At 40.4% G+C, this 15,006-nt stretch overlaps 1 protein-coding gene across 1 annotated transcript in view; it reads right to left on the bottom strand.

Annotated features, from left to right (window-relative positions):
* The window catches only part of LOC310939959 (protein shisa-6-like), a gene marked incomplete at both ends in the record, with an annotated part of 89,951 nt that overhangs the window by 18,156 nt on the left and 56,789 nt on the right, over nucleotides 1-15,006 (bottom strand). The window contains one exon of the mRNA XM_083904845.1: nucleotides 10,115-10,153. Coding sequence (XP_083760971.1) covers nucleotides 10,115-10,153 — 39 coding nt within the window. The remainder of the gene's footprint in view (nucleotides 1-10,114; nucleotides 10,154-15,006) is intronic.

Genomic DNA, 15,006 nt, shown 5'->3' on the forward strand with positions numbered 1-15,006 from the left:
GAAGTAGATAAGAGAGAGAGAGAGAGAGAGAGAGAGAGAGAGAGAGAGAGAGAGAGAGAGAGTATGAATGTGTCGGACACTGGGATGAAGAACAGTAAACGATAAAGCTCCACAATGTCCTGAACCACAGCTGTTCTACCTCTTTTCTAAGAGATTAAAAACAGATTCGAACCCCAGTTTAAACCTGGTTTTGACTCATGGGAATGGGTTTGATCAGCAGTCAAATGACCTAGCGTTGGTGGTGAATAAACACGCTAAATTCTTCTACGTCGTCTTTATTTTGGGAAAAATTCTGCACCAATTCAAGCTCAACACTATAAACCACACAGTTTGTTGGACGGTCCTCGATATTTTGACTAAAATAGGGACCGAAGTAAGAGATACAAACAAGCTATTGTTGTTTATTTCTTACCGTAACATTTGCCAGCTTGTAACCAGATACACTCTTAGAAATAAGGGTTCAAAGAGGGTTCTTCTACAAGGGCTGAGGTTCTACCTGGAACCATTTGCTTCTGAAAAACCCTTCCCCCGAAGAAAGGGTTTTTCAAGGGTTTTTGGTAACACTAATGGTTCTAGGAAGAACCATTTTGATCCAGAGAACCCTTTAAAACCCCTTTCCTGAATAAAGGGTTTTAAAGTTTCTTGGTGGAACCCTCCAAAAGGGTCCCAGGTGGGTTCTTCTAAGGGGTTCTTCTATGAGGACAAGCCGAAAAACCTTATATGGTTCTACTTAGCACTTTTATTTCTAAGAGTGTAGTTGTCAGTTATAATACCGAGATGGGTCAAAGGCTAGGGTTCCCCTAAAGCAAGGCACCCAGTCCCCCATGGCTCCCCATCGTATGCTTGATATTTACGACTTGAACAGTGATTGGGAGCGTGAACAGAACTCCGCGATAACCAACGAGAGCGAGCTGACCGAGAATCGGACGTTTCAGAAGTCACGTCAAATCACGTGACGGTACGTGAGATCCCAAATCCCTGGAATCTCCTCCCTGAAATCGTTTGTTGATCCTGAGTGTTGCCTGGATCGTCTAATCTGTGCTTTAAAACGTTGTAAATGGGTTAGAAAGTTCGTTGAGTGCAGCCCACCGCTCCAAGGATCGGAGTATGTGCAGTTAATGCAACGTAGAAACGTCCTTTAGAGTTTTTAGAGATCCATCGTCATCCTCAACTCTTCACCACGTCCTTCTCTAAAAGCAACACTCCAGTTCAGAATTGAAAGGCCTTGAGTCGGATGTTCAGGCTTCACCGTGTGTGTGTTTTTGTCGGGTTTAAACCTCTCTGTCCCACCGGCTCTGACCACAACCACAAGTAAAGAAAGTGAAAGAAAGGAACCACCTCGGGCTTGACATTTAGCAGCTAACAAAGAGCGTTCACATTTAATCTCTAAATGTTAACCACCATAATGGCCCCACTTCAGTGCGGTTCGCGGGGGGACAAAAGCTCTGGGCCCCCGTGGACAGAAGAAGCTCCCACCTCCTCATTGATCGAGCAGGAGGATTAACTCTGACCCAGTTCAGCTGGTGCTGATAACGCTGCCGTTGTATTTATAGCACTAACAGCGGCGCACACCGACGGAGAGTCGGAAACTGGAGCTCGTAAAGCTGACTCTGTCACGATGAGACGTCTTTTTAAGTCAAAGTGTCGCATGAATAATGAACGGCTGCCGTCGGTGTGTGATTTGTGATTTGCAGCCTGTAGTTAGCGACGTGTTCAGACATCAAAGCACTGGCCAATTAGCATTATTAGCATTATTAATGGTTGACCATCGAAATCTAATCTGTTGAAGTGAATGTTTGGAGAATATCAGATATTGTAGAATATCTAAGAAGTCACGTGGTGAAAACTCCTGTTTTCTTCCCCAGCTCCCATCACCTTTGTTGACATCAAGTTCAAGGACTTTCCAGGACTAATTCCCCTCAAATTCAATGCCCGAATGTGAGGACACGGCTAAAGACGGGATAACTCGAGCAAGAGCGTCTTCGTCCGTGACCTAAATATCAACTTCTCGCACAAAATTCAAGCACTTTCAATGACCCAATTTTAATAAAAAACTTTTAAGGGCCCTTGGGAACCCTGAAGGACACATAAGCTGTAGGATAAATCTACAAAAAACAACTTTCTTGCACAAAATTCCAGTACTTTCAATGACCCTTTTCAATTTAGGGTGATTTTCAAAAAGTTTTTTTTCTCCAAAATTCAAAAACTTTCAAGGCCCTTGAAAGGTTTTGAAAATCGCCCTATGGGGGACCCATGTGAACCCTCAATATCAACTTCACTTCTTTCTTGCACAAAATTCAAGCACTTTCAATGATCCATGTGTATTTTCAATGTTGTAGCAGCGCCACATACAGGCCTGGCATATGTACTACACTGTTAAGACTCATAAATCCTTTAATCTAATCAGTTAATGAGTCCAAAAAAGAACATTTGGGACAAATCTGAGGGATTTCAACCAACAGTTATGGACTTTGTCACCAATTTTCCATGTTTGAATCCTGAGAATGGCAGCGTTTCCCAGTCCTGATCCTCAGGAACCTCTGATCTGCTTCAACACACCTGATCCAAATGAATGGGTCGTTATGAGGCTCTTGCAGCACATGATGATGAGCTGACCTTTGGAATCAGGTGTGGTGGAGCAGGGAAACACTGGATTTATACGATCCAGTCGAGACGCAGGAGCACACACTTCTTGAAGGATTCAGGGAGGAGATTCCAGGGACTCTGGATCTCACAGAAACTCGTTTTCAGGATATAAACGTTGACTGTTGGCGGTGGAAGCAATCATGGCTGAGAAGACGCAATGAAATTGTCTTGTACGAGTTACGGTTCTGAACAAAAGAACTCAACATCCAAAGAAAAACCAGAAGACACCCGAGATTGTCGGAATGACCGGATCTGGACCAAAATCTGGCCAATAATCCTGGGGTTGAGATCAATATCAGTGAGTATTTGTGCCTAATCTGGACGGATTTCCTCGAAGCGTTCTTGAGAAATCACGACACAACAACAGCACCAACAATAACCATCGTCATATAATAAAACATTCATGACTCACATTACGCGGCGTGCTTATGAGTAATAATAGAGTTTAAATGCAGTCGTGGCGACGAAGCTAATTTGAATTTAAAGCACAGCTGTGGGGATTTCATTAGTTAGTTTGTGTTAAACAGAGGTTTCAGATTAAATAACAGCCTTGAGTCTGCGGCAAAACACGGAGTTTTAAATCAGAGTCTTCAATCTTTTCAAACATTAAAGAGACTGGAGAAGTGACTCAGCGCTCACCTCAGGCCTTGTGTGTCGAAGTAGAAGAAATATTCAAATGTGTGAATCTTTTTTAACATTATTCAAACAAAAAAACCTCGACTTAAAAACTGATTTAAAGTCTGTGTTGTTTTCCAGTTCCATTTCTGCTGGTGTCATTGGTCAGATCTGTTGCTAGGAGACGGAGCAGTGATTTAATTGATTCCCCTGAATTCACTTTTACTCTCTGGCCTCTAGTTTTACATTTGTTTACATTTATTTACAATGAAATTGTCCGAAGAAAACAGGACTTGACGCCGCTGTAACGTGGGGCCAGTTGTTCAAAGGTAATCTGGTCAGATTTTTGGTAATGGGATTGGATCAAATCTGGAAAATGGGTCGTTCAAAAGGGAAACAAGGATTGTGAAATTGGATCAGATCATGTAATCCAATCTAATCCTAGTTTGGAAATGGATCAAAAGAAAATCTAGTAAAACTTGGTCAAATAATACATTTGTATACTTTTATTTATATTTTGCTCTTGACTTGTTTAACCGTTACAGTGATAAAGTAACATAGGCGACCAATTAAGCCTTTCAGTAGAATAAAGTGATCTTGTCCACATAAAATAAAACCCCAAAACAGATTTCAATAACAGACAAAAATAATATATTAAAACATTCATATCTGTCACTGTCATTCATCACTGTATATTAAAGGTGCATTATGTAATAAATCATAAAATCCTCCTAATATGTCACAGAGACTCAGGAATAATGTTCATATAACAAACTGAACTCACCAACAACAACAGTACAGACAAAATATTTGCATTATAAAAAAATATTTTGCAGACTTCAAATCATGTTTATCTTTTGAAATCATGTTTTGGCGTCATGTGGCGCCACCTAGAGTCTCAGCTGCCGAGCAACCACGGGTTGCCAGTTAGGTCAGAAAACGAAACCTAAAAGACCTCGGTATTTTGAATTTGAATTTAGTTACCGCTATTCTTACACATGGCATCTTTAATGTCAAAGAAACAATCATCAGAAACTGTCAAAAATAATTTCCAACAATTGCATCCTTTACTCCACGTCCAGTCAGTCTGTCATTCTGACAGAACTCCAGAGGTCGTTCTGGTTCTTCAACGCGCTCAGGTGCATCATAAAAGGGTCATAAAAGAAATTATACATGGAAGTGGATGTTTATGTTTTGTGTTTCGTCTTAAAAAATAAACACTTAAAGTGACCCAGTGTGGGCTCTTCTACCTGTTCTTTCAGGGTCTCTGCAAGTTTCAACAAGTCCAATTCAAGACTTTTTAAGACTTTTTTAAGACCATAATGAATACAATTTAAGACCCATTGCTGTGGGCTTTCGTTAAGTTTTCTCCGCTGCTATGCTAAGCTATAACACACCGCGGCGCGCGGCCAGCACGCTAGCTAGTGGTGTCCGATAAATTCTCCCCGGGCAGCACAGGTGGACTACTTTAGTTCCGTGTTCATAGTTATTGTTGTTATCGCATGCTCAAAAACAGAAACATTTCAAAGCGAGACTGAAGTTAATACATGTTTTAAATAAAAGTCACGTTAATAGATTTTTAAGACCTTTCAAAATTCTATTTAAGACCTTTTATGAGATTTTAGGAGAATTTAAGACATTTTAAGGCCTTAAATTCAAATTATTGGATTTAAGACTTTTTAAGACCCGGCGGATACCCTGTCTTTACATAGCTGGTAATCCGGATTTGTTAATCCTGAAAACTGTGAATATGGATCAGGGTGACCCAATCCAATGTTGCTTTGGAAAAACCGACTTAAAAGTAAGACGGATCACCTGATCCTGGATAGCAAAAAAATGGGATTTCCAAATCTGGATAATTTTGTAATCCGGATTACATTTTTTGAACAACTGGCTGTTAGCAGGTTATAATTCTCCGGTCGGCTGCCAGTGAACCTGGCGCAGAAGAAGACAACATAACTTGAAGATGTCATTATAAAAGGCAGCGGCCGTCGTGGCTCGATACAGAAATATCTGCACTCGAGATCCCGAACGATTCTCATATTCAAAGATCAATATCTAATCTCAGTAATCTGTGGTTAAATGTACTGTCGACAGCGAGGTAACTACAACACACTTGACACCAGGGCTTTGTCTCAATCAAACCTCCACGACGACAACGACGTCCCCCTTCCCTCTGTCACATTGTGAAATATGAGGCCGTAAAAAAGCCCTGAGTCGACCACAGACGCCGTCATGTGTGGATCCAGTGATGATAATGTGTGTGTGTGTGGGAGGATAGCGGCGGCGAGGCGCTACGGCAACACCGCTAACCTCGTTACGCATCCGAGATTCAATCATCACATGGAATGTGATGAGGTTTGTGCGGCGGCGGCAGGAACGAGGACGAGGCTCGTGGAAACATTTCAGTACAAACCAGAGCAAGAAGTAGACGTAGATGAAGACGGGGATTAAATTAATCTGTGAGAAACGTCAGGAGATTACAGATCGTTCTCACGTCGATTGACCGACAGACGTAAAAGGTCGATCATGTAGACACGAGTCTATTAACAGATGAAACTGGAGACTCGAGAGCGGCCTCATCCATAATCTGCTCCGACGACTTCCCGGTTTTTACCTCCTAATTTCCTGCCAATCCAGGAAAATCTCATCGACGACACAAACCTCGGTCAACGTGATACAGATGATGTTAATATTTTCTTTCCTGTTTCCCACTCGCTTAATTTCTAGAGAATCCTGATCCTGATTGGACGTCCCCCCGGGAATCCCATTTCCGAAGATTAAACCCTTGTTGCCATGACAACTACTTGGATTCCCTCTCGTCTAACGGACCGTGAAGTTCACACGAGTCGCCAAACAGGAGGGATGCATGGTACGCCAACTTACTGTATATATACACATACATATATATATATATATATATATATATATATACATATACATATACATATACATATATATATGTATATATATATACATATGTATATGTATATATATGTATATATATATACATATGTATATGTATATGTATATATATAAGACCGTATATGCCTGGTCATTTTAAAAGTAAAATACATCTTATGTCCTCACTTAAGGACTTGTCACTATGGCAGAAAATGATCTAACTTTAGCTACATAGCTAATATTGCTATTGCTATAGTTAAAAACATATTTTTTGACAATTAATCTGAGAAGCTAGTTAGCTTGCCGGTTTGTGTATCACGCTGCACTAAGCTAGGCTAGCCGACTCATGCTTCTAACATGGCTTTAAGCTAGGACTCTAGCTAACATGCTTAGCACACATACGTTAAAGTTTTTAAAAATGTTCTCATATGAATCACCATTAGACAGCACATGATGTATCCGTGTCATTTGTCGATAAATGAAGACGCTAAAATGACTCGGTTAAAATTGGTTGAGTCACAGCTACTGTAGACTAAGCTAGTCTTGCTGACTCATGCTTCTAACATGCTAAGCTAGCCCTCCAGCTGCATTCTTTACACACACAGACGTTATGACTGAACAAGATTGACCTGGTGGTTTCATGTTGATGATTGAAGAAGCTAAAATTACTTCATTATCATAACAGTTAGAATCTGTCTTAGGGTTAATTGTTGGGTTTGGTTGAGTTTAACGTAGGATTTGTTTGGTACAATCAAATTTTTACTATGTGAGGAACAAAACTGCAAAGAACTTAGAACTTAATGATAAAGCTAACTATGTTAATAATAGAGTCCCACTAGAGATGATTAGCAAGAAAATGCTAGCTATGTTAGCCACTGGATGTAGGAACAAGTCAGCAAGACCGTCCTAAGAGAGACGAGACCTTGTTAGGTCACATGTGCCAAACTCAAGGCCCGGGGGCCAGATGTGGCCCGCGAGTGATTAATTGGTCTTAAAAATCTTTGTTAAAATAAACTACATTTCCCACAATGCATGGCGATTGCGTTACCTGCAAAAGTGACAGTGTATCACTGTATATGCATCATGCGACGAGTGAAATTGAATAAGTAATAAATACAGAAAGTTATTTAGCAATATGTTACGGCGTAGTTAGCTTTATTTTAAATGATATTTGGTTACATTTAGTTACATTTATTCTGTATGACGGTTACATCTGGCTCTTTGAGGGTAACCATTATGCTAATGTGGCCCTCAGTGAACATGAGTCTGACACCACTGTGTTAGATGATTCTAGCTGTCGGACACTTTATTATTTCATCTAGCACGCACATTAGCCACATAAAACAAAATGGCTGCCGGTGAAGCTATCAAAGACGCGGCGAGTAATAACTGAAAAACCAATTAACGCGCTTTGAACGAGTGGAAATTAACAGCTGCACTAAAATCCTCCACTACCGTCGCGCTATCGTAAAAGTCCGTAAATGAGATTCAGACGACGGCAACGTTCTCGCGTTCTTCCAAAAGTGCGGTAAAAAAAAAGAGGAAGAAAAGAACCTCCACTCCAGACTATTTCCATCCACATTGCCGCTAAGCACCGCTCTTTATCTCATAACTCTGCCAATCACCCCCAGGACACCAAAGGCCAAGCGCTTACACGACGTGTCGTTGCCTCGCCGGCTTTTACAAATGTGCCGTTAGCGTCTCGGCTGGGAAACGGAAGAGCAGGAGGCTGGAGATGGACTTCATATCCAGCTCATTTTGAAAAGTGATAGACGACGAACCCACCACGGACCAGAGTGACCCTGAGAGTTAAAAGGCAATAAGAGATCCATTTTATTGAAGGAGCGCTTCGCCGCGTTCCGACAGAGTTTGTCTGATTTCACCGAGCCAAGGAGACTCGAGGGCTTTAAAAGGTAATAATCTTCCCTGAAAGTCAGAAAATGGAACAGTACGGCATTTTCATCCCGCATCACATCGTAGGAAATAAAACTCTAATAAAGACCATTTGTCATACAAACCCACTCCGTTTTGCAGGCTGTTGAAAAGCAGACTTCCTTTTGAAGAGGCAGAGGAGAAAGAGGAGGGTCCGTATATCGTAAGCGAGGATAAGCACAGATTTTCTGATGTCTTCTTCAAATAAAAGAAGTAACATCATCAAAACTGCCTTTATCCGCGCCTTCATAGACCAGCCCTCCTCCCCACTGAGACGAGACACAGTCGCAGAACCACGTTAACGTCGGTCAACACAAACACATGGCAGAAGCTCCGGTGGAACGGCTTCACCGCGGACACGTTCAAAAAAACAGGACAGGAATACGGAGTGGAATGGGATCAACTGGGTTTAAAAGGCACAACACGACGAGAGAAATGTGGGCAAAGCTGCAGCAAACATGGAGACACAAAAAGAAACTTTCTGTCCAAATTCACTTCTTTTTATGATATTAATCATTACTATTTTCTTACCAAAAAAAAAACTCTTGACAGAAACTAATGCAATAAAATTGTCTTCATCATGTTTGTTTGTAGCAGCCCACACGACAACACCATTGAATTCAACAGAAGCAGGGGTGTAACGGTCTCTGCATTAGCCTTACGTGACATTTGGTTCAGTCTATTATGGGATTTGTTTGGTACGGTCAAATTTTTGTCTGCATATTTTAGTATGTGGGGGAACAGATTTGTAAAGAATTGAGGCGAATTATAGAGCTAAATATGTTCATAATTCAATTATATTACAAACTAGAATATGCTTATTTGACACTATTTGTTTATGTTATTTTTGTTCTTATTTATTTTGTGCAACAGAAACTATGCTAGTAAACCAGAAATGACATTCAAATACATTATTTTGTTGAAGAAAATAACATTTTGGACCAAAACAAAGTCTTCAGACCTGTTAACGCTAATGCTAACTCTTATTGAAATACATCTAGTGTACTGGCTGTTACAAATACTACTTTATGGACTTGTCACTGTGGCAGAAAATGATCCAACTTTAGCTGAGGTTTGCTAAGCTAGGCTAGCCGACTCATGCTTCTAACATGCCTTTAAGCTATGCCTCTAGCTAACATACTTAAGTGTTTTTTTGTTTAAATGTTCTCATATGAATCACCATTAGACAGCACATGATGTATTTGTTAATAAATGTAGAAGCTAAAATGACTCGGTTAAAATCAGTTGAGTCACAGCTACTGTAGACTAAGCTAGTCTTGCTGACTCATGCTTCTAAAATGCTAAGCTAGCCCTACAGCTGCATTCTTATGACTCACATTGACTGGAGAAGATTAACCTGGTGGTTTCATGTTGATAATTGAAGAAGCTAAAATGATTCAGTTAAAATCAGTTGCGTCACAGCTACTGTAGAATAAGCTAGGCTAGCTGTAGTTAGCATTTCCACGTGACGACATTTACATTTTTAACTCAACGTGAGCGTATTACCTTGTTTTAATGAGCACAAAACAGAGAACAATCGACTGTGGAACAAATTAATTCACGGCCTTTTTTGATTTTTCTTTGGCTAATTGCATTGTTTTGGATTTCAATTACATTTTTAATTTGAAAATGAGTGAGTGTTGAAGTGCTGAGCTGAACCTGTTCAGGTTATTCCGCTCCCACATTTACAATAAAGCGTGATTTCACGTTTTTATACATATATACGTGTATAAAATGTAAACGATACCGTTACACCCCTGACTTTAGCAACACACAAACCAGACTGCAAACATGTGTTCATCACATTGACAGGAAAAGCTGCAGTATGTTAAGTGTCCGGGGAATAAAATCCACAGGTTAGATTTACAGAGATCAACATGAAGGCACCGCACCACACTGAACACTGCAGGTATGAGCTGCCTCCAAACACCAGCAGCAGTAACTGCTCTTATTACACACATGAAGAAGTGTTTTGGAGGCAGCTTTGACCCTTTGAACAAAGAACAGCCATCCCTACCATGGTGACTCTGTGAGCGCGCGGGCCAATGTTTTTCTCCTGGAAAAACAGAACCCAGTTGTTATTGATTAAATTGTGCTATTTCTGTGGTTATACAGCAGGAAAAAATACAATCACATTGACAGTCAAGGAAAAGAAAACAGTTTTTTGTCCTGGAAAGCAACAAAGGTTTGTTGTTACCGCCACCAAGGACCTTCTGGAACTATACTATATATGTTCTTCTACCCATAGAAAAGGTCTAATAATGGAGAAAACTGTAAAAACAAATCATGGGGCAATTCCAATTCCTATCTTAACCCTTAATCTTAACTGGCCTCAAAACCAAGTGTTGAGGGTCATTTTGTCACTTAGAAATGGGACACCCCTTAAATGCAGATACGTCTTCAGACTGTAGGGGGCAGAATAACGCGAAAGCTGCGTCAAGTCTGTCAACTCCAAAAAAGAAGAAGAACACATTTACGTCAGGATCATTTATTACGATCCGTTTGTCAGTCAAGTTATTAGGTTGTCAGTTAGTTATAAGATGATACTCATACAAATATTCAGCTGACAGTTACCACACACCACGACTTATTGAAAAGTAAACCACACCAGCCGGCTATTGACAAAAGATCGTAAAATAAAAATAAATGTTACGCAACAATGACGTCAGTAATCCATAATATGGGCCTAAACTAAGATAATACAATGGTTTTCATCATTTTTATATCTCTATTAAAGAAAATACTACTCGTACTCGTTTCGCTGCTTTCGGCTCCATCTTTGTTATGTCAAAACACGCAATGCATTCTGGGTAGCCCTCGCTCCCAAGGGTGGTCTCGGAAAACCGCACATTTTTGAGATTGAGGGTTAAGACTGAGGATTAAGCAAGGAATTGGAATTCACCCCATAATCTCTGTCAAAACTCATCAGATTTGAACAGAATCAGACGATCTACCGTCAGATTTACGGATTACGTAGTACGGATTTGGCCGCATTGAACAAGTTCAGATGTGAATATCTCAGCGACTTCTTCACCAATCACTATGATTTTGGTCACACTTGTGTAAAATAGTTATATATATATATAAGCAGGTAAAGTTCTATACAGATCCAGAAAGTTCTTCTGGATCAAAATGTAAAAAAAATCTATGTACGCAGAGGTCTTTATTTTCATGAATAAAAACACGACAGATCAGAAGATAAAAGCAGAACAATGGCATCATTTTGAATCACATTTCATGTCCATGTCCCACACGTTAGTTATATAACTGCTATATAAACATATATACATACATACATACATATATGGGTCAATGACATGACGTGCATATTATTTGTCAGGTGGTGCAACCAATTTAAACCAATAAATGATAAGTTAAAGTGACCAAATGGTTTATAAATGTAATGTGTGTAGTTATTATACTGAATATATGAATTTGTGTATTAGTGTGATTATTTTCCTGTCTTTAAATGTAACATTGGACGTTATGGATGCTTAAAACCTGACCTATAGAGAGCAAAAATCTTAAATTATTGTAAAATAAACACACCCCACAATGATAAAAAATAATAATGTTTATCTAGTGTAGACACCTTAAGGGATAGTAGCCAAATCATTAATTTTAAAATAAATATTAGAAAAGTGTAAATATATTTTTATAAATATTTGGTTGTGCCACCTGACATTTTTTTTGTTGTGAAGTTAAAAATACTGTTAAAAAATGAGTTAAAACTGTCAGGATAGTTATTCAATATATGAGACATGTTCAAGCACATTGTTCCAGACTCAAAAATATGCATTATATCTGTATTGAAAATACTTTTTTAGAGGCCTTTATTTCTCATTGACCCATGTATATATGACGCATGTAGCTCAGGAGGCTCCTGGAAATCGTGCCACAGTTTTATCATCCATCATTTTTGACACACGGCGTCATATAACCCCTCTCTCACACACACACACATATATATATATATATATATATATATATATATAAATGTACTGTATGTGCGTAAAATGCCACCAAGTGTAGGTGAAGACAGCAGAATGAATTTGAAGATGATGAGAGGAGAGCGGGATAATGGTTGAGAAAGGAGGAGGCGTAGAAAGTCACTGTTGTTCGCCACGGGACTCCAGCCATGCGGCACTTTGATCCATCACTATTGATTTACCGTCAGGCTCACCGCCGTCGCCACCGCGCCGCCCACACACAGCAACACACACACATAAGTACGACGAGGCGAGGCGAGGCGTTCCGAGCAATATCTGCACCAGCTTTGACCTTAAACACAACGCGAAAAACAGACCTTTCATAGTTCAGAGTACGTTAATACACCAGAGCGGCTGCTGCTGCTGCTGCTGTTGTTGTGTCAGCGGGAGATTACATGAAAAAATCCAAGAGACGGAGAAAAAAAAATAGACACAGCAAAATCTACAAATGAATATGTGAAACCAGCGAGCAACATCGGCTCCAGCAGAGAGAGGATTTAAAACAAGGAGACGTTTAAAAAAAAAACATGTGAGACGAGAGCACGCGTTTCGTCATTTATTCGGTGAAAAACAGAACAGAAATTCCACTTCTCGCCTCAACGGCCTGGGAAAACGTTGCTATTTGACTTTTATCTTGATTATTTTCTCGATGAATTGGTTCAGTCCGCAGCAAATAAAGCATAAAATACTTGGTACTGGTTTTTATTTGATTAAAAACACACAATTACCAATGACCCAGTTGTAATAATAGAGAGGATGTTGTTTTTTTTTTAATGAATTATATAAAAACCAAAGTGAATCTTCTCGCCGCCCTGACCTGCAACATTTTGTAATAATTACCGTAATTTCAACCAAAAAAACCTCACAATTACCTGTTAAAGGTTCAGTGGTTAGGCCTCGAAATGTAAATAATTCCATTCCTTTCAAATTATACTGTACTTTTTCTACATTTTAGCATAAAATTCTGTCTTATTTTACCCGTCCTCCTCTTTTAGCTCAGTCAGGAACGTGAAAGTGACATAAATAACGCTTCCTCGCACGAGCGAGGAGTGAAAATCTCGACACTCACTAAAAACGTCTTGTAAATAGAAGAAATGTAATCGTAAAATAAACCTCAGAAGAGACACCCGTTTGTGCCATTTTTATATGATTCTTTTTATCGTTCCGCGCTCACAAATCTCACTTTGACCTAATGAGCTTTATTGATCCGCGGCATCTGATAACGCCGCTGCTCGGATTTATCGTGGCCCGTTTGCGACCTCGCGAGGCAGCAGGAGGACGCATCCTCCTCCTCCTCCTCCTGCTCCTCTGTGTTAACTCCTGCAGACTCCATGACCTTCACTGTTTTCCCACTTATTACCCAATCAATGCTTGGATGAATCCATCAGACGTGGAGCGCGAGGCGAACGTATCGACGACTGCGGAGGGTTTTTAGCCCCAATCTGTGACGACGTTGGCCTCGAGTGGAGGGTGAGTGGACCCTGTGACCCTCAGTGACCCTCAGTGAACCCAGGAAATCAATGCTGGAGATGGTTTGAACCTCTATTTGCTCTGGTTTGGTTGAGGTGTAGATACGTGACGTACAGTAACCGATACGCTAGGGCAAATATCATTTATTTTAGTTATCATATTAAGGAGCTCTAAAGGCACTACTTCATGTCTCCTCACAGTGACACTGCTCAAATGAATGAGGAGGGAAACTTGCACTTATTGGTTATGACAGAATTGTTGTATCGTGATATTATTGGTATCGTGGACCATGTAATGTAGCGTATCGCGTATCATAACGTGTACAGTGTCGCGTATCATAACGTGTACAGTATCGTGTACAGTATGGCTTTGCGCATCATATCGTGTACACTATCGCGTATCGTATATCATATTGTGTACTCTATCGCGTGTCGAATCGCATATCATATCGTGTACAGTATCGCGTATCATATCATGTACTGTGTTGCGTATCATATTGTGTGTTGTACCGCAATGTACCACCATTTATTGTGATTTCTAAACCACTCACTCTCCTCACACCAAAACCCATAGGGAAAATCGTCGATTTTAGCCTGTGGAGACACAGGAGCTGCTGGTCCACTGCTGCCCCCTTGTGGTCAGTTTGTGTCATTAAGTTAAGTCGGAACTAAAGATTTCAAAATGCCGAAGTCGGAAAGAAAAACACGTTTGAACTTACGGGCGGAGGCAGCAGTGGATCGACAAACTCCAATTACCACCGGAGGAAGTTGGCGTACCACTGTTGGTACACGCGCCGCAGTTTGAGAACCGAGAGTAGATAAGTGGTTTCTGCAGCCTAAACTAAAAAAAGCACTTTTCTTCTTCACAGATCAGTTTGTTGAATGTTCCTGCGCCGTTTATTTGGAAGAGAAATGTGACGAGGAACCTCGACGCCGCGGCGTTAGCTTGTCCTGACTCAGCTGTGTGTGTGTGTGTGCGTGTGTGTGTGTGTGTGTGTGTGTGACCCGTGAGCGACGACACGACTTCGCCGCCGCACAAGTAAACAATCGTCTGCTTTTCCGCAGCGTGGACGTGTAAAGCGCTCAGTTATTCTGACAGCCAATTTTCCCACCGTGATGCACTGAGAGCAGATAAATCACACAAAAAGAAGTGGAGTTCAAACTGTCAGAGGAGGTTTGTATGAAACGCTGAGGGCTGAAAGTAAAAAAGAAAAGACTTTAAGAAGCCGGGAAACAAACGACGTAAGTGCAGTCGCAGCTTCTGATGCTTAATTGGAACAAAACTGTGTTTTTACACTCAGAGATTTGGACGACTTTCACACGGTCACAGTTTCTTTATTCAAGTAACACTTTTTCACCCTTTTAAAGTCATAGTTCAGGTTTTAGACACCGAGACACTTAAAACTAGCACGATAAAATATGTCTGATAGGTTCAAAATGTCGTGAAATGA

This window comes from Microchirus variegatus (genome assembly GCF_963457635.1).
Source record: "Microchirus variegatus genome assembly, chromosome: 18".
In the NCBI taxonomy this organism is placed as follows: Eukaryota; Metazoa; Chordata; class Actinopteri; order Pleuronectiformes; family Soleidae; genus Microchirus; species Microchirus variegatus.